Raw genomic sequence first — 20,411 nt, 5'->3', positions numbered from 1 at the left:
TATTAAAGGCAACTTATTTGCTTAGGTATGCATTGTAATCTTGAAGTCGTGAAGATGGATACTGCAATTGATCTATTCAGCGGTTTAAATGTTAGCATTTTAGGGGCTGCCTTTAAAAAAGCAATTATCTTAAACATATATGAACTTTACAAACATTATATCAAACACTTCTGGAAAAAAATCTTTAAAGAACAGCACGACATTAAATTAAAATAACCCCTGCAAATGCAACTGCCGTCTTACGATTCACCTGAAGGCTCAGGCTGTCTCCGAGTCCTCCCGCAACTGTATTCGCTTACCCGTCCGCCTCTTTTCCCTGAGCCTGGCCCTTTCCTGTCAGCACTCCTTCTTTGGTTGCGTGCCAGTCAGCCAGTCAGAGTCCACACTACGCGAAGAAGATGTCAGGCGCTGCAACTGTGCTCACCGCTGGCTTTGCGGCGTACTTAAGGCTTGCTCGGCCGTTTCCTACCCGTCCGCATGGCGGAAACTGCAAGAGGCTGTTGAGCCTGACGCAGCCAGGTACCGCAAATGCTTAACCGGACCCTGCTGCTGGATGTACTGACGGCGGTTCCGACAGCTAGTGACAGTGCTCCGGTCTAGGGAAGACGTAACTGAGTAGGGGGCCTTCTCGGTCGCGTGCTTGTGCCGCCGCCATGCATTAATGTAATTTTCATAGTAATCTCGCGCAACTGGAGCGACGTATTTTTATTTACATTCTCAAATAATATACTGTATTCTCTTAGGAATAATGATAAAACGAAGCCACCGGCAGGTGGCGAAAGTGGAGCTTTACAGCAACTGTCATTTGGTGCCGTGAACTCTGTTTAACTTACCGTTGATTTTATATAGTTGAATAGCATTTCCCATTTTTTTTAACAATTCCTCAACTTTTGTTTAGAAAATCATAAATATGAGATTATTGGAGTACTTTTGAAAGCTGCCTTGATCAACCAATGAGACTGTTTGCAGGAAAGTTCTATATGAATTAATGTTTGATTGGATCAAGCAATTAGTAAAATAAATGGATGATTCACCAGCTTTTAGTAGGTGGCAGGCCGCCAGTGTACAGTTTGAAAGTCAGAAATGTTGTAAACATGGCCAAAGAAGTCATTTACTGACACCTGAAAACAGACTGAATAGTATTTAATCTTTCAGGTAGGGTATATCCAAATCAAACAGGTACTGTGACTTATGTTTTTTTGGTTGGCTCAATAAACCAAGTAGTATGTTAAATCTGAGAGGGTTTGAGTCCCACTTCTTTTACCATTGTCTATAGCCATGATTCTCAAGTTCAGTCCTGGGGCCCTTTGCGGCTGCAGGTTTTTGTTATAGCTAGTTTTACAGTCGGTAAATTGTTTTACCTTTAATTGATTTCCTTGTTTAATTTGTTTTCCTTTTTATTTCTTCTTATATTTTACAGTCAGAAATGCACATTAATGTTAAAAATACCTTTACTATCTGTATTGTCTGACTTCGTCTGTGAAATTTTCTAAGACAATGGGCCTCAGTTAATTGTGTTTTTAATTGGGTGTATCAGAAGTACATTGCAACAAGCCGAGTACTTTTCTGTATACAAATTTATTAACCAGGCGTTAATATTATTAGTTCGTGTTTAAGTATGCCACATAAAATTGGCCATGAGTAAAACATTCATGCCGTCGATCAGTTCTTCTTCTTTCCTAGTGTCTGACCATGGCTTTTGTTGATGGTTGTTGGAAAACACAATTGAACTCAAAACAGGTAATTAGCAGAGATAACGGGGATTTTGCATATAAATATGATAGCATCCTGTAGCACATCCTGTAAAAATGGTAGCTTCAATCAAATTGGAATGCAACATCTTGATGTGTAATCTTGCTCTGCTACAAAGTTTTGGAGGCTTTAGATTAAAAGCAATATGCACTGAATTGTAGTTTACTTTAACTAATTACATACAGCATTGACTTTTACAGGCTGCACATTTACAAGGGCTGAATGTTTTAAGTACTGTATTGTACAGAAAAACAAAACGGGTGAAAAGAAAAAAATAATTATGTGAACTATGTAGAATGTTTCAGTGCTTGAAGTGAAACAAAATTACTGGAGGCAGTCTCTTTAGTTGGCGTCTTGCTCCTTGCTTTTTGTTATTACTTTTATATGATACTGTATATTAGTCAAGCAGGGTTGGCGGTGTGTGGAAGGTCAGAGCGTTGTGATACAAAAACAATCTGTTGAAAAGCAGTGGGGAAAGAGCAGATGATACTAACAGGTACGCCAAGAAACATTGCTGGTACTGTAAATAGACTGAAAGATGTGTCGGTAGCAACCAACTAAAAAATTCTACAATCTCCAATTCCTTAATGTGCTGTTCCTGGAGGACACTTTTACTGAGATGCAGAAGCATTAAATTTACCAAGGTGTACCATCTCTCTTGGCTTGTGTTGTACCCAGGCACTGTGCTGTAGTTGCACTTCTTTTTTTTTCTGCTTTGCAAATTGGATCGTAGCGGCACATCACCGTCTGACCTCTAAGGGGAAAGCCTAGTTCTCTGCAATATTGCATGTATTTCACCACCAAGGGCCCTCGTCACATAACAAATTAAGGAATATTTTTATTTTTTCATATGTCTTTAGATGATTAACTCTGTGAGTTTGTTTTTAATTCTCCTTATTTGTAGAGTTTTTTTCTTGTGTCCAAATACTGACAATTAGTGACAAACATAACAGATGCCAGAATGAGTTACATGGATTGCTAAAGGACAGATAATTTAGTGTTACCTACTTGTGGACTTCTTAGTAAATAATGGCATAAATAACCAAATAATTAAAAAGAAAAAAAATGCTAAAAAGAAAAAAAGTACTCTAATGTATCTAAATTCCTGCGTCATTTAGTCAAAATATATCATACCTAATTTATAATTTCTGTGTTGATACAAACAACACAAACGCAGCTTGTTTAGTTAACATAGGAATCTAATTAAAAGAAGAAATTGGTTGGGATGAAAACTTGTAGCTACAGAGGTCCTCCAGGACTAAATTTGAGAGACACTGGAATAGAGCAGGGATCTTCACTCATGGTCCTGGAAGGTCCATGTGGTTACAGGTTTTTATTCCAACCAGTTTTCTAATTAGAACACCATCCTTGCTGATAATGAAACTTGGTATTTAACTATGTTAACATGTTAGTGCTTTCATTCACCCTAAACCAACTTTAATTACATCACAAAGTTTCCTTTTCTGAGAGCATTATCTAATTAATTCTAATTAAGAAATTAGTTCAAGTGAAAACCTACAGCCACTGCAGTCCTCCAGGGCCGTGAGTGAGTATCCCTGCCCTACAATTTGAGTAAATTTGTCTTGGAAGAGTAAAAGCACTAAGAAGCCACATAATTAAATATCATGTTTTACTATATGCTAGGTCTGGTTTCTAATTAAGAAAACTGGTTGGAACAAAAACATGCAGCCACTGTAGCCATCCAGGACTGTAAAAAGGTCCCTGGTCTGGCGCTACCAGACTTGATCTCTTTTAATATAAACCACTGGGGATGCTGGATTTTATTGCACACACGCTAACTGATGTCTGTTATAGGTATGGCGAAATAAAATTATGGTGATGGGCGGAGAAAGTCCCATGAAGCTCCTACCAGATTGTCCCAGAAAAAAAGATCCAAAGCTTTGAAACTTTGAAAATAGTGACATCTGATTGGTTACAGAAATCATAGCAGCCATGAGTTTGATGCAGCCTCAGTTGATCACATAATTACAATGTGACATGTGCACTAAAATGCTAAAAGCTCGAAAACACCCATTGTGTTCATTTTGACCTCATAGTCCTAAAGATTTAATTTGTTGCCATTGTGAATATTGTAACACCGACCAGTGCTCTCCCGTACTGTGTACCAACAGACTCTTGCTCCTTACATCGCTCTTTTTGGCAGCTCACTATCCTTAAAAGGACAACTTGCCATTGCTGCAATAGTTGGAATTAATTTGAGACCTTTGTAGGCTCACCTGAAGCTGGCACTACAGCTGATCATTTGTAAGATGGAATGCCAACTAATACTGCTGGTAGCTCATCGCAAGGCTGATGTAACTCCTCAAACATCCATCAAAGCCACCACTGATTCATAAGTATGCAACCCCATTTTTATTTCAGGGGCATTTTTGCTGTAAGGCAGTGTGAATACATTATATTTTTCCATCGTGTTTTGGGAATAATTGGTCTTGGGGCAAAAAAGATAATAACAGAGTTTAAGGAACTGAGCACACATAAAAAAGTAAAGAGAATGTGTCTATAGTAGACTGGAGTACTAATGACATATTGTAAGTTCAGTACAGAAGAATAGTATAGCATGGTATTTACTGTCGGATAGCTGATTGCACATTTTTGGGCTCCAAATTTAATTCAGTATCTTCTCTGTATAAGATATGAATGGTAGTTTCACATCTCATTTTATAGCATGTGAGGCAGCACAAAGATTTGAAAGAGATCGCTCCTGGTACTTCAGTAATGTTTAAATTTTCAGATGTTGTCAGTCGCATGGTTATAAAGCTTTGATACAAGTTTTGATATTGCTTTGAAACAGGGTGCTTCATTAAACTGATACTAGCTTTGAAGCCTCAGTGTCAAACGTCTTATCTTTATAAAATTATGTTAGCATTTTAGTTATGGGGTGGGAAGCGCTTTTTAGTGGGATTGCAGTGCTCTTCCCATTTTACAAAAATGTGCAGATTAGCTTGACTGATGACTCTAATTTAGCCAGGTGTCTATGCAGTTTAGTGTGATTTGCTATAGACTATTGTACATTCAGGAAGAGCTCTAGGTTCCCAACCCCTGGAGTTGTATTAAAGTTCTAAGTTACCGATGTGTATTGGAAGTTGATGGGTAGAACAACAGTTGTCTCTTTCATATATTTAACATTACACATATTTATTAAAATGGTCCTCAGATGTGATAAATGTGTGCAGAAATGGCCCTTAGTGGAGCAGTTTGACAATATTTGTAGAGAAAAAAACAAACTATTTATGAAATGATTCTGTAAACTCCAATAAAATACACAACTTTGAAAAAATTCATATAAGTTAATCTCAGTTTGATTTGGGATTTTAAAAGCAGAAAAATAAATGATATAATCACAACAGTTGGTTAAGGGAGATGGAGGTTGCAATAAAAACATGCAGCTAAAAACATGCAGCTGCATGCCCAACTACCACTAAGCTGATCAGTTGTTTACTTGTTTTAAAAAACAAAAGCTAGTTAATCTTAGGAAGATTCATTTGACTAGTAGTTTTTATTTTTGGTTACAACTTGTGACACTATACCCATTTGACTTAGATCACTGACTTTTAATGCAAACATCTAAATATACAAAAATTAGAAACAATTTGCTATGTGAGTGAAATTCAACCTATTGTACACTTTATGTTGTATGACCAAAGTTTATTGTCACTGTGGGATACATAGCTTAAGATGTGAATCAATTAGAGGAGTCCTTTACCAGCTTCTTTAATCTTGGAATGTTTAATGATTAAAGATACAATTTGATCCACAATGCATTATTAATTACACAGGCTTATATTTAAAAAGAGTATAAAAAAAGAAAGATTTCTGGCTTGTTACTTATGCAGTTAAGATAGGCACTGCTTCACTGGGTCTCTGAAATGGGGTTACATGGATTGAAGAATTATTGGATGGATGAATCAAGGGTGAGAGTTAAGCACGCACACTTTTATATGAACAGACAGTCACTGGAACTGTGGTTCACATAAAGACCTCCAACTAGCACAAAGAATTATATTCATTTTCTGAATCTGGTTAATTAAGTTATGGATTATGGGAAGTCAACCCAACATGGTAGCACTGGGTACAAGGTAGTTGCCAATTTTGAATTGGCCTATAGACTGCACATTTGCATACATACCTGCACTCACAGGTACAATTTACAGTCTTGAGGATGTAGGGATATTCAGAGATAACCCAAGTAGATATGTGAAGAAGAGTAGAGTTTTCCATAAAACAGTTCTTGAGAGCAGTTCACCACAATACAGTTGGTTACACGTTGAGTCAAGACATATTTTCAAACAGCTTATATTTTTCTCCATTGCTGCCTGTGTTGGTTAGCAGTGTAAACAGTAAACCTGCAATACAAGACAATCATCCAGCCACCCACCCAAGTTGTTGTTGTAGGGGCTGAGTGTAAGGCTGGAATCAAAAGTGAACTGAGCACCAGCCACATCAAAACATTGATCTATATACAGTACAGGTATTACCAAAGTCTGCTCTGATTTAAAATACAGTTGTACCACATCCACACTTCTCAATTGATTGCATGATTTGATATGTGATTTTTTGGAACAGTGTAATGTCTTGTCTTCAATATACATAAAACAATTTTGGGATAATGTAAGTTCCACGTCTATTTTTTGTGAACTGAGAATGGATAAATACCAACTTTTATAATGAATGAATTTTATTATAAAACATACAGAATGCAAAATTTAGTGTAGACAGTAGGCTAAGAACTTGTATAAATTTGATCTGACTGTAGGTTCAAGTTTACGTTGAATATCCAGAAATGCAAATGCAATTTATGGATGAATTTGACACTTTTCATATATTGTAAATTAAAGCCATTACAGTTTTTATGAATTCTCTTTGGTATGAGTGGTAGAATCATATTTCTCTTCTGAAACAAAGATGGTTTCTTTTTTTTGATTGTTCTCTCAATATCTTTGGACCTGATCCACAGTAATTACCGTATATACTCACTTATACGCTCGTTGAAAAATGCAACACTTAAATTTTTTTTTTACATCTTCTTGTCTCCAATCTCGCATCAGTTTCTCAGACGCATTGAATTTTGTTGCAGCAGCGCAGTTATCAATTGCTTTCGCTACTTCAACAACATTTAATTTAAAACCAGCTTCATATTTTTTTCTGATTTAATGCTCCATCGTAGATAAGGGATGCTCTTACGATAAAGGCGTATGAGGGTGTGAGATACAAAAAACACAAATCAGTGCAAATGTTGCTTCGGAATAGTTTGGGTATTACCGTGTGGCCACGTAGGCACAATAGAGACAGTGTGAGAGAGAGAGAAAGGTTAGGAGCACACGCTGATACAGTGCATTGCTTCACCCACATAGAAAAAAAAGGCAGTCTGCTCTGTGGTTACTCTCTCAGGTGGGCAATAGCATATGATAATCTCTTGGACCAATAGCATGAGTTTTTTGTTTTCGACTTAAATGACCGACATTATAAAATACCAGAAATTATACGGTAAAATCAAGTCCCAACTTATCCATGGGAGAACTCATCCGCGCATATATACGGTAATTTATAATGTAAATTGTAATCTCTGTAATTTGCTGTTCACTGATGAACTGGTGTCCCATCTGGGCCATATTCCTGTCTTATAGCTTTTCCTTGCGTAACAAGGCAACTTTTAGCTTTTTCTTGAGTTAGATGGCAGAAGTGTTTTGCTAGAATTATGTTAAAGAGCATTTGGTTGGATAATTTCTGGATGTGGATATCAGACTGTCACACTGGTTAGTGCTGTTTCTTCACAACTCCAGGGGCTTGGGTTCAGATCCTAGCCTTGGCACTACCTGTGTGGAATGTTTGTGCTTTCTTTGTGTCTGTATGGAATTTACAGCAGGTACTTTGGTTTCCTACATCATCCCAACGACATGTACTTATGTACTTATTTTAATTACAATACAAACTCAATGTTACTGAAATGAAGAAATTGATCGGCTCATATTCATTTCATATGCTGATCAATAAACAATATCACTGTACAAAGTAAAAAATGTTTCATTGTAACAATGACTAAAATACAAGATATTTCAAAATTGGTTAAATTCTTATATAGTACTTAGACCATCCAAGAAAATTATGCTTAAAGCGAAGTAAATGTTTGTTTACAGCAGGTACTTTGGTTTCCTACATCATCCCAATGACATGTACTTATGTACTTATTTTAATTACAATACAAACTCAATGTTACTGAAATGAAGAAATTGATAAGCTCATATTCATTTCATATGCTGATCAATAAACAATATCACTGTACAAAGTAAAAAATGTTTCATTGTAACAATGACTAAAATACAAGATATTTCAAAATTGGTTAAATTCTTATATAGTACTTAGACCATCCAAGAAAATTATGCTTAAAGCGAAGTAAATGTTTGTTTGCCGAAAACTCTATAACACATATACAAATATAAATAAACATCAATACAATAAAAATAACAAAGAATGTTTTATGTTTATAAAACAGTTTTATTTTTTTGTGTGGATCTCCTGTAGAATGTAAAACTGAAACAGTTCATTTTGATACAGTACGGCATAATTTTTTAAGTAGTTCTGAGGTAATTACTTAGGGTTCTTGACGGATACCATAACTCTTCTCTTGGCTTTGGCTGCTTTTTGTTCTTTTTCCTGTCTGAGTGATCCCACATGACTTCAATAATGTTGAAGTTGGTTTGTCTAGGGTGGCCAGTCTAATACTGTTAGTGTTCAGTCTTAAGACTCCTACTCCAAAGAGGTCTCAATTGCATTTGCAGAGTTTTTAGCATCTTTATCATCCTGAAAGGTGATTTTTTTCCAATAATCTGTTCTCTGAAAGGTACAGTATGACAAATCAAAATTTGTTTATATTTTGCAGTAGTCAGTTTAACCAGATCCCCTGCATGTTTAGTAGAAATACACTCCAAGAAAATGAAAAGGTAGCCACAATGTTTTACAGAAGGCTGTAAATAAACCTTAGTGTAATTCTTGAGAACTCATATTCCGGCATTACTGGCGGTCTTTATGAACCAAAAAAATTCAACTTTGTGTCATCACTCCATAAAGCTTTCTGCCTCCTTTTGTTGCTGCATGTTTTATGGGCTTTCACATACTGGAATCTCTTTTGATTGTTAAACTTTCTACAAGAATGACTTCAACATGCCCACACTTTTATTCCTTATATTACTTTTCTGCATGGTTAGAGCATCTATTTTAGTGCCATGATGCTGACCAAGCACTTCACTGCATTTCCTCCTGCCCTTTACGGAACATCATCTGAGTACTGCTCATCAGATGTATACACCTTTTTGTGTCTTCTACTGCCTTTCCTGTTTTCAACCTGTCCATTTTTTTCAAAATTCTTAAAAATCTAGTTTAATATGCTCTTGCTTGGGGACTGTGGTCTTATTGATGCAAAACTATGATTTTATGACTGTCAGTTTGTTGTAGTAAATTGTCCATCCATTCATGCATTGTCATACCTGTTTAGTTCATTTTAGTGTTTCTAGGGTCAGAGCACATCCCAGTAGCACTGCTTGCAACAATGGAAGAACCCTCTCCTTGTTGAGGTACCATTTTATTGCAATGCAATTTTAGAATCATAAATAATATTAAACACAAATGCTTGAATAATTTTGAAATCATACAGTAAAAACCATTTTTCAAGAGCCGAAAAAAAAATGTATTGAACATACTTTGTTTTACAATGGACAGATTCAATCTGCTTTCTGGAGCTTTAGTACTGATTCCAGATTGGTACATAGATAGATACTGAGTAACTTTATTAAAGGTAGATCAGAGTTTGGATTGTTTGAAAAGAGATTTTATTGTATTCATTTGAAAATACCTGCAATGAATTCAGAGTATAATCTATTATTGGTCATCAGTTTGGGAAGAGGTACAAAGCCATTTGCAAATAATTTGATGTCAGCTATTTTACAGTGAGAAGTATTATTTGTAAATAATCACCTATCTTTCCATAATGAGTGTCCTTGCAAATTCAACCAAAGACCAGACCATATAATGCTAACAAAGAAAACAAAACTTGAATCCAGCGATCTGCATTTCTTTTTCAGCAAAATAAATGTTCATGTATTAACTATGACAAAAATATTCATGAAGTATGACATTCATTGGAAATTACCTAGTATTAAGCCATTTCTCTTCATAAAAAATGTGTGATTATTAGTTAACCCCAATATGTAAATCTTTTGAACTGAAAGAGTATGTACAAACTTTTCACATGACTGTACAGTATAATTATGTAGAGAACCATGGCCTCAGTAAATGGTGGATTTTTCCAAATATAATTTACACATTGTAGTAGATAGTGCCTAGGTGCAGAGGCAGACTTGATATGCTTTATTTAATATTCATGTCATTTTACAAAGAATATGAATCTTGTTTTTTTCTCTTTTTCCTCTAGGTCATGCTACTGTAAAACCATTGGAAGGTATAAAAATACTGGATCTTACAAGGTATGCTGTATTTTGTATTTGTTTTTTTCCAGAATAGTAAAAACTAATAGAGTGACTTAGAATATATGCATCCATATTTATTTATCAATTGATTGTCTGCAGAATTTTGTTATTTAGCAGATAATTTTATTAAAAAGAATGAACACATTCCAAAGTACAACTTTTTACATGTTTACGACAGGCAGTCAGTAATGGAGATTTCGTTTGTCATCCATGTGTTTTACAGCACAATGTCATTACACTATATGGTTTATACCTTTTCAGTGTATAGGAATAATATTTACAAATTTTAATGAACAAAATAATAATAATACTGGAATTTTCAGTTATGCTCTATGCTGCATATTCTGTACTTTACAATTTTGGGGTGAATGTGTGAGGTGCAAATAATTAAAACACTTAATTCAGCCAATAGAGTAAATGTTCAAATTTAGTAGATAAAGTGCAGTTTAACAAGTGTAATATTTTATTGCTTTATCCATCCATCCATTCATTTTTTGAACCCACATATGTTCAATAGACCACTGCTAGAAAAAAAAGAGTATATCCCAGCAATACTGAGTGCAAGGTAGGAGTCAACGATGAACCAAATCTAAGACTAGTAAGGGGCACAGTTACCTCAAGCCAATTTAGAACCGAGCAGGTTGTTGTAGACTGTCCACAAATGTACTGAAGGTTGCTGCCCGTAATTGTAATCTATGTTGCTGCAATAGGCTTTGCCTCTTTTTAAAACTTTATTTGGAAAAATATGCTCAGAAAATAGAGCCTCAATATGACTTGTAGTACTGTACTGCAGCATTGAAGGCATTCAGGCAAAATTATTAATAAACACATTATTTGATTTAAATGAGAATATTTACACATTACATATGTTTAGGATGAATATATAATGATACGTCCGACATAGTAAAAAAAAAAATTGTTGTAGCATTCATTCATTGAGAATACCGTGTTCTAAAACACAACCAAAGACAAGCTATTCAGCCCAGGTTAACTTATCCTTTTCTGCTCACCTTTTCAAAAAATTGTGATGGTTTATTTCTTCCAAAAAATTAGCAAGGACTGTCAAACTTTGATGCTCAAATATCAAAGTCATATCAAAATAATTTAGAATAAGGAACTGGATTTTTTCCCAGATTAATTATCAATCATTCTGATCGTGCTTCCACCAAACTTACTACTTTCACTCTAAGGTGCAACTTTAAACTACTTGGTTACATGAATAATGTTTACTCTTCTGTGTGAAGAAATATTATTTGCTTGAGATTAGGAACCTTTAACCTTTCTATGATTTTAAACACTTCTTTTATGTCAGCCCATAATCTCTGTCTGCTTAAAATATAAAGTTTCAGTTCTTCTAGTCTTTCCTCAAAGTTTGCTCCACATTAGATTTTGTGACAATGTGATTATTATATTTTAAACTTTTATGGTAACATTTATGGCTTAAACACTTTTCTCCCCTGCATTCAAGTTTTTTTTTAATAATTCTGAGAAATTAATTTTCCTAATTTTAAGTATGCTGTTTAATTAAATGCATGACAGAAACATTATTTAAAAAAAATTGCTTTTATTCTTGATGCTTTGAAATATCCTACAATTTTTTTTATATATTGAATCTTTGATTGATTCATAATGCACTGAATGTTTAAGTTGCTAAGTACTCCAGGGGTTAATGCTTAAATGGTAACTGTACTAGGAAGTGAAACATTTCTGAATGCTAACAACTGAATATGACAATGATACAAAAAGTGATGTATCAGCTTTTCATAGTGTGTCAAGGATGAACAGCTACAGGTGATAAAACTATTTTTTACTGTTTTTGGCTCAAGACATAAATTATGCTGTTGCAATGAATAAAAGAAGGTAACACTGTGGACCGATAGACAGAGTAAACAGTACCTGGTTTGTTTAATTTTGGTTGCTCCTGGTAGGAGTGTCAGTATGATCAAAATTTATGACTCCATGATATCAAATAGGTGGGCTGATGGTGGAGGTGTCATGATATGGTGTGTTTTTATGTCAAAAAATGGGTACCTTGAGAAGAGAACATTAATATAATGTTGCTGCCTCACTGTTCAATATGACTTGGTTTGAATTCCAGCCTGGTTACCATTAGTATAGAATCTGCATGAATAGCATTTTCTCCCTGTGTCTGTATAGTTCCCCCCAACCAGGTACTCCAATACTCCAGTATAAGTGATACAATTGACTGTACCTTCACTGGACTGACACCCTGTTCAGGGTTGATTTTAGCCTTGTGCTCAGTGTTACTTGGATAGGCTATGTTTGCCTTTAACCGTAAGAATGATTTAAACAGATTTCAGCAAGTGAATGAAATGAATGCATGTGGTATCAAAGGTTTTATAAATGGGAAGGTCTAGGAAAACTATATGGTGAAGATTGACACAGAAGAAACACTGCTATGTTTGAATTGCTTTTCAGAGGTGGCAAAATCTGTGAAAAAAAGATTTACAAATGACCCATGGGCCCGAAAGAGGAGTTTAATGTGGAGTACTCAACAGTGCATTTTATGGGAATTATAAAAATCAAACACCACTGTCGTGAGAGTAAAAACACAATAATTTTAGTAAAAACACAATAGTTTTATTTACAAATACCTTTCCTAGGTTTGTTTAACAGTCCTCAAACATAAGCACACTTCTTTCACCTGCTCTTCTCCCTTGGTGAGCCTCACTCAACTCCTCTCCCTTTGCCGACTCTCCATGTGAGAGTTTTGCTGGCCCTTTATATGCCAGATGAAGGAGCACTTCCAGTGTCAGGACACTACAAGCAGATGACACTCCTGGGTCAGGCAGAAGCTCTGAAAAATACTAACAGCTCCTTCCTGTAGCTCTTCCAGGTGACCTCCGTGGGATTTAGCAGCGCAGTACCATTGGACTGCAATTCCCAGCGTGCCTACTGACCATATAAATAGTCACACTGACCCAGGAATGCTACAGCCCAGCATATTGGGGGAGCATGCAATCTTGAGGGACTGTCTCCTTTGTTCATCCACTATCCCGGCCTCTGAATCAGTAATATCAGTACAAGTATGAATTGTATTTAGTAATGAAGTGTGCACAAATAAACTGAACCATAGTAAATTATTGAAAATTGACATGGTTACAAATGAATAAAACTTTATTCAATTCACACAACAAAATTTGATATGAATAAAAATAGGATAATGTAACTGGAGAAGTTTATATATAAATGAGAGCATTATATTCTCAACATTTCCTAGGCCTGTATTCCTGTCTAAATGAATACTGTGTCTATTAAAACAAACTACAGTAAATGAAATGACACCTTCCAAAAAGAAAAAAAAAATAGTGCTGTTAATGAGTGGATTTTGAATTAGAAAAAATGACTTGGTTTATATTTTACCTTTTTCCTGTATGAAAGTTTTACAGATAAATTGTTCTTATTGTATAATTTTTCTAGAAAATTATTTTAGTATAGCCCAAAAATATTTTTTTTTTTTGTTTGTTTCTTTTGCTTAACCCTAAAGGGTGTTGGCTGGACCTTTTGCAAGTATGATTTTGGGAGATCTGGGTGCAGATGTAATTAAAGTTGAAAGACCAGGTGAGTCACATATAATAAATAGTGTCATTTAATAATAGTAAAACATGTTAAATATGTTTTGGGATCTTAATCCTCTTACAAACTGAAGTATTTTCAAATTTGTAAATGTATTTTTTTAAGATCCATGCACTCGCTGACTTTGTCAGCATACCAATCTATCAATCCTTTTAGCATCCAGTGTTAAATAATAATAATAATAATTCTTTACTATTATATAACAATTTTCTTATTACTAAAAGTGCTCTCCACACAGGGAGGACCCTGCACATGAACCCAAGATCTCCTTACTATATGGCAGCAGTGCTAGCACTTCGCCACCTGATCCTTATTGTCCTTAAATTATAGATATGTAATATGTATATGCATGCACTGTATATAGTGCTATAACAATAATATACATTAAATAACTAAATTGTAACAAACTTTATATTAAAGTTCAGTTTGTTTTTTTATTTTCTTGTCAAAGATGTGAACTCTTATTTTTAAGTATGTAATCATAACCTTTTGTAGCACTATTCATGGGAATGTTAATTTGTCCCCACTAGAGGGCAGTACATAGCTGTGATCTTAAAATTTGTTACTACTTGTTTAAAACCATAAATGGGGAAAAGCTGCAACAGAGCAGTTTTAACAGTCTTGGTGTTTTTTTAATACTTAGTATGGCATTCCTGTATTTTAATGTGGCAATAAAATTAATAAAAATAATACCTTAATTTTATGCTCACACCAGCATATATATTTTTTAAACTCTGCTAGAATCAGGTGATGATACTAGAGCCTGGGGACCTCCATATATTGGGAAAGAAAGTGCCTATTTCCTTAGTGTGAACCGGAACAAAAAGGTAAGATTAATTAATGCAAAATAAAATTGGGATGGTATTTTTAAAGAGAGAGTTTTATACCTTTATGAGCAAATCTAGATTAGCTGCAGCAGTGTTGTTAGTTTTTCATTTTCACTGGAACATCACTATGTCCTGAAATGTGTGAAGGAGTTTGTTTTTTCAACAAAGGCTGATAAATAATAAGATTACTTAGACCAATAACTGGCCCTCCCTTTCTGAGAAATATACAATGTCACACTAAGCAAGGACTTATGATTTAGTCACATTTTGATTCAAGGAGTGAAGTACATTTTGTGTGAAGTGTTATGGAATTATATGAACACTAAACACAGTAGACTGGCCGAGTGACAAAAAGTATACATTTGTCAGTAAAGTGATTTCTTCTCACAATATGATGGAACTGTTAGTTATATCAGCATGATGACAGCAAAATCAGTATTCAGTAAATGTTCAGTTATGCTAGATGTCTTATAATGTTCATAGTTTTCTCTGGGAAAGAGCAGACTGAGCAATATACACACACATTTAATTTGTTAATACTTTGGAGACTCTGACACTGTTATAGGAAGTCTAATTTAAGAATGCAATGAAGCATATCAAAGATGGTAACAACTGCAGTGTTGCAAGCATGAAAGACATTCAAGAAATTATTTCAAATTATTATAAAGCAACTGTGCTGCATGCTAAAAAATTGACTAGGGCTTTCCAAAACAGCACTGGAGTTCTTGTTTACCTTGCTTGTGAATGAGCTCAGAAGGGAAAAGCTCTAATTGTATGGTTGCCCAATTTGTTCTGTGTCATTTACACCCTTCGTGCCAGTTATTATTTTTACACTGTTTTTCTGATCTGGTTCACGAGACTAATCAGATATAGCACATGACCATCTCCATACTATTCCTTCTAAGTTTCTAATATCTGTTTTTAATGTTTAACTTTATAACTTATTCCCCACTTTGTTTTATGATTGTAAGATATTTTATGCAGCACACAGGTTATGTTTGAAATATTCTACAAACGTTTTATTCCTCTTCATCTTTTAAGATTTTATTGTCTCTTTATATTTACCTGCATGAAACTTTATGAGTATCTAGAAAACATCTTTGTAAATAAGTTAAGGTGTTTACAAAAGCCATCACTACTTGTCACACTCTTGTCTTTTCTAAATATGTAATTCGTTTAAACATGCATGTCTTCCAGTATCAGTTTGTCTCTGATCTTTGAGGAGTGCTTAAGAAAAATCACACTAAATTAAGTTTACTGCACTATATTAACTAAAAAATTTGTTTTCTGTTTGACAATAGACATAGTAGTCATGAAGTTGTACCTAGTATATCCTGTATTGATCGCTAACAATCTATGTATAATCTTTCCACTGTTTTGTCTTGTAGTGATTGACAGGCCAGCAGTGTACCAATAGTGTATCTTCCTTTTTTGTATATCGTAATGAAAACCACCCTAACTTGCTTTACAAGATAGAAACCATAGTTTATTTGTTTATATATTCTAAAAGGTTACCTGGCTCACAGGCAGAGAATAACCAGGATAAGAAATTGCTGAAGAATATCATAGGACAGAGGAAGGAACCAGAAAACACTAAAGAGATGGGGAGAAAGAGAGAGAGAGATCACCTGTATGCACCACATTAGACAAAGAGATACCTTTGACCCCCCCCGCCCTGTATTTATTGTCAGTGTACCGGGCATGAATACTCCAAGGGCACTTGCAGATTTGGCAGCAAGCTAGAAAAAGTCCAGTGGGTCTGCAAACAGCAGCAGAGCAATTCCACCCAAGACAGCAATCCATCTAAAAATGCATTCAATACAACGTTCAACAAAAGAACATTCAAATGTAAAAATCATAATCAACATTTAAAGCTGCATCACTACTCAGGAAAAACTGACATTTTTAAAGATTATATGAGGACTGGAATTACACTGGCACCACAGGTCATTGCTGTGAGTTTCAGTGCAGTCAAAGAAAGCCGTTCATTTCTTGACTATGGGAGCAGATTGAATAGTGCACCTCCATCTAGAAGAATTTATGTCTAGTGGTCATTTGAGACACAAGTTTACTGTTAATGAAGACAATGGATATTAAGGTAATAAGAAAAGGGAGTTAAGAGAGGCGAAGGAAGGTTTTTAATGGTCCCTTAGGGCTGGTAGGTATTTAAGCAATCCACAAAAATACAAGGGTTCATGCCTGTTTAGGAAGGCAAACATTTTCTTGCTTTGTTATGACCTTTTTTGTGTTGTGTTCTCCATTTGAATGTCCTTTTTGGGTATTTTATTGTGAAAATAATTCCCCATTTTTTAACATTTTAACTCTGCTTTGTTAAACATAAATGATAAAAGAGACTTATTTCAAACATCACTTTTGTTATTTAGTAAATATATATAGTTTTTAAAGCGGCAGTGTAAAATGGCTATTATTGTGACACAGGCCTTGCACTTACCTCCAGTGTGCATTCCATGGCTCAGAAATATCAGCATTATTTAATGTATTAAATGACAGTCCACAGTTGATATATTTATAGAATCATTGCATCAGTGTGTATGTGTTAAATGAACCAATAGTATGAAGGCTAATTGCTTGCTGAAAAATAAAACGCTACAAACATTTTTATTAGAAACCTGACAGTCCAAAACCTTCTGTTTCTAACTATCCTTCTATTTCTCTGCATAAAATTATTTTTCAGCCTATTTTCTGCATTTATTATAATATAATTAGTACAGGATTTCTATGACAGTATTAGGTTTCAATTCTGTACATAAAACAAGTATAAAGGTATAACATAATTAAAGTAATGCAATATATTTCAGTTCAGGCTGTTACTTAAATTTTATAATTTTTTATTTAGAAAATGCCTTATCCAAGACAACTTATAAAGCAAAAAATAAAATGACACAGTTATAGTCAGTAATGATAGAAAAACTATATTGCACTGAATAGAGTTACATGGCTATTTCCCTGCCTCAGTGTGTGGGTTTAGAAGTTCTCCCCATATTTGTATACATTTTCTCTGAGTAATCAGTTTTATTCTCACAGCTGGAAGGTATGCAGGTGAGAATAACCGGGAATGCTAATTCAACTTGGTATGGGAAAGTGAGGGTGTATAGCAGCTTGAGTATATCCTGAGGTAGATTTGGTGTTTCTTCTAGGATTATAGCCAGTGTTAACAGAATAGATCCAAAGTATATATTAACTATGCAATTTAAACAATGTTGTCTGACAGATAAATGAACACAATGACAAGGATAATGATAAGATATTGCGACATACCAAATAATAATTTAATAACAGTGCATAAGTGAGATTGCTATTATAAATCTGAGAATAGTTTGATGAGAAAAATACAGAATGATGAATGGTAGGCAGTAAGAGATATGTGTGTGTTAAAGTATAAGTATCTTAAACAAAGTTAAGTATCTTAAACAAAGCCCTTCTGTATAAGATGTATTGTAAATCATGTTGCTCTGCAGAGTGCCTTGTGATGGTGCATATTGCTAGTGGATCATATAAAATAATGATTCATTGATTTCAAGTCATTCACATGTGGACTGGAGTGAAGGCCAAACATCTCGAGTAGATGGCATAATTTTGATAATTATAATTTTGATAATTAATAAAAACATTTTTATAGAATTCTTTAAAATGAGTTTTTATTTTTAATTGCATGTTTATATACACAGTATATATATATATATACAGTATATATATATATATATATATATATATATGTATATATATACTCAGCAAAAAAAGAAACGTCCTCTGACTTTCAACTGTTTTTACTTTCAGTATGAACACTAAAAGAGTCAACACCATAAGACATAAACTAAAAATGTTTCACAATGTGTCCCTGAATGAAGGGAGGCTCAAAATCAAAAGTACCAGTCAGTATCTGGTGTGGCCACCAGCTGCTTGAAGTACTGCAGTTCATCTCCTCCTCATGGACTGGACCAGATTTGTTAGTTCTTGCTGTGAGATGCTACCCCACTCTTCCACCAAGGCACCTGCAAGTTCTTGGACATTTCTGGGGGGAATGGCCCTAGCCCTCACCCTGCGATCCAACAGGTCCCAGACGTGCTCAATTCCTTCGACGATAAACACGAATCCGTCCATCACCCCGGTGAGACAAAACTGTGACTCATCAGTGAAGAGCACTTTTTGCCACTCCTGTCTGGTCCAGCGAAGGTGGGTTTGTGCCCATAGGCGGCGTTGTTGCTGGTAATGTCTGGTAAGGACCTGCCTTACAACAGGCCTACAAGCCCTCAGTCCAGCCTCTCTCAGCCTATTGCGGACAGTCTGAGCACTGATGGAGGGATTGTGTGTTTCTGGTGTGACTCGGGCAGTTGTTGTGGGCATCCTGTACCTGTCACGTAGGTGTGATATTCGGATGTACCGATCCTGTGCAGGTGTTGTTACACGTGGTCTTCCACTGCGAGGATGATCAGCTGTCCTTCCTGTCTCCCTGTAGCACTGTCTTAGGCATCTCACAGTGCGGACATGGCAATTTATTGTCCTAGCCACATCAGCAGTCCTCATGCCTCCCTGCAGCATGCCTAATGCACGTTCACGCAGATGAGCAGGGACCCTGGGCATCTTTCTTTGGGTGTTTTTCACTGTCAGTAGACAAGTCTCTTTAGTGTCCTGCGTTTTTAGAACTGTGACCTTAAATGCCTACTTTCTGTAAGCTGTTAAGGTCTTAACGACCATTCCACAGGTGCATGTTAATTAATTAAATATGGTTAATTGAACATGCATGGAAAACATTGTTTAAACCCTTTACAATGAAGATCTGTAAAGTTATTTGGATTTTTAAAGCATTATTGTTGAAATACACAGTCCCGAAAAAGGGACGTTTCTTTTTGCTGAGTATATATATATATATATATATATATATATATATATATATATATATATATATATATATATATATACTCAGCAAAAAATAAATATATATATATATATATATATATATACATACACACACTCCGGAAAATAAAGGTAACAGTCTCCTTCACCACTTTTTTCAAATTTCCAGAAGTTAATACTAATCACTTATTGAATTGTATGAGCCATCCATGGGGCAAACAAACTCCTAATGACACAGCAAGAATTCAGTTTGTTTAGTTAAAAACAAGTCTCAGTTCCACTCATCTTTTCTTCCTTTCTATTGCTTTAATTGCTGTTTAAATTATTATCATTAACAGAGTATAGCAGTGAATTTTAAGGACTCCAGTGGAGCCAAGATAATCAAGGAGGTAGGTTGAATATTTTTGTTATTTGCTATTCATTTGCATATTTTATTTGAGCTTAAAAAATTAGATTATTTTGGCTTCCCTTCTCAAAAGAAAATGATCTAAATGATAGACATCAGCCAGTATGGTCAAGACAAAGTGCAAAGCCTGATTATGCAAACCAGAAAGTGGCACTGAGTGTATATTGTATATCTAACAGGTCATTTTTTTTTAATTTAAAATATAGTTGATAATCAAGTAAATAACTAACATTTGATACAGGTCATTGATGTTCTCATGAAATCTAAAAATATTTTCATGTAGTTTTTTGGTCTTGACCAGATGATTATCAGCTGTTTATCCCATATGAAATGGCAGCACTGATGTGGCTGGTTTGACTAGAATATACTTAAAAAATGATGTGATTTGGGTAAGTGGAAACTCTGGAATGTAACTTTTGCTTCCTGTTTTGGACCAGTGGTTTCTTTTGAGGA

The 20,411-nt window shown here is 34.9% G+C and overlaps 1 protein-coding gene across 3 annotated transcripts in view; it reads left to right on the top strand.

Moving 5' to 3' along the window:
- Positions 1–337: 337 nt before the first annotated feature.
- The window catches only part of sugct (succinyl-CoA:glutarate-CoA transferase), a 762,796-nt gene continuing 742,722 nt past the window's right edge, over positions 338–20,411 (top strand). For 2 of the 3 annotated variants that reach the window (XM_039753396.1, XM_039753395.1), the window contains exons 1-5: positions 338–519; positions 10,199–10,250; positions 13,762–13,835; positions 14,592–14,677; positions 19,891–19,941. In XM_039753396.1, coding sequence (XP_039609330.1) covers positions 399–519; positions 10,199–10,250; positions 13,762–13,835; positions 14,592–14,677; positions 19,891–19,941 — 384 coding nt within the window. In that variant the 5' untranslated portion in view covers positions 338–398. Of the gene's footprint in view, positions 520–1,134; positions 1,156–10,198; positions 10,251–13,761; positions 13,836–14,591; positions 14,678–19,890; positions 19,942–20,411 lie in introns of those variants that run through there. The other variant, XM_039753397.1, reaches the window with a different exon arrangement.

Source organism: Polypterus senegalus, chromosome 5 (assembly GCF_016835505.1).
Source record: "Polypterus senegalus isolate Bchr_013 chromosome 5, ASM1683550v1, whole genome shotgun sequence".
NCBI classification, from domain to species: Eukaryota; Metazoa; Chordata; class Cladistia; order Polypteriformes; family Polypteridae; genus Polypterus; species Polypterus senegalus.
The sequence above is the reverse complement of the archived record's forward strand: the minus strand, read 5'-3'. Positions and strand labels throughout refer to the sequence as shown.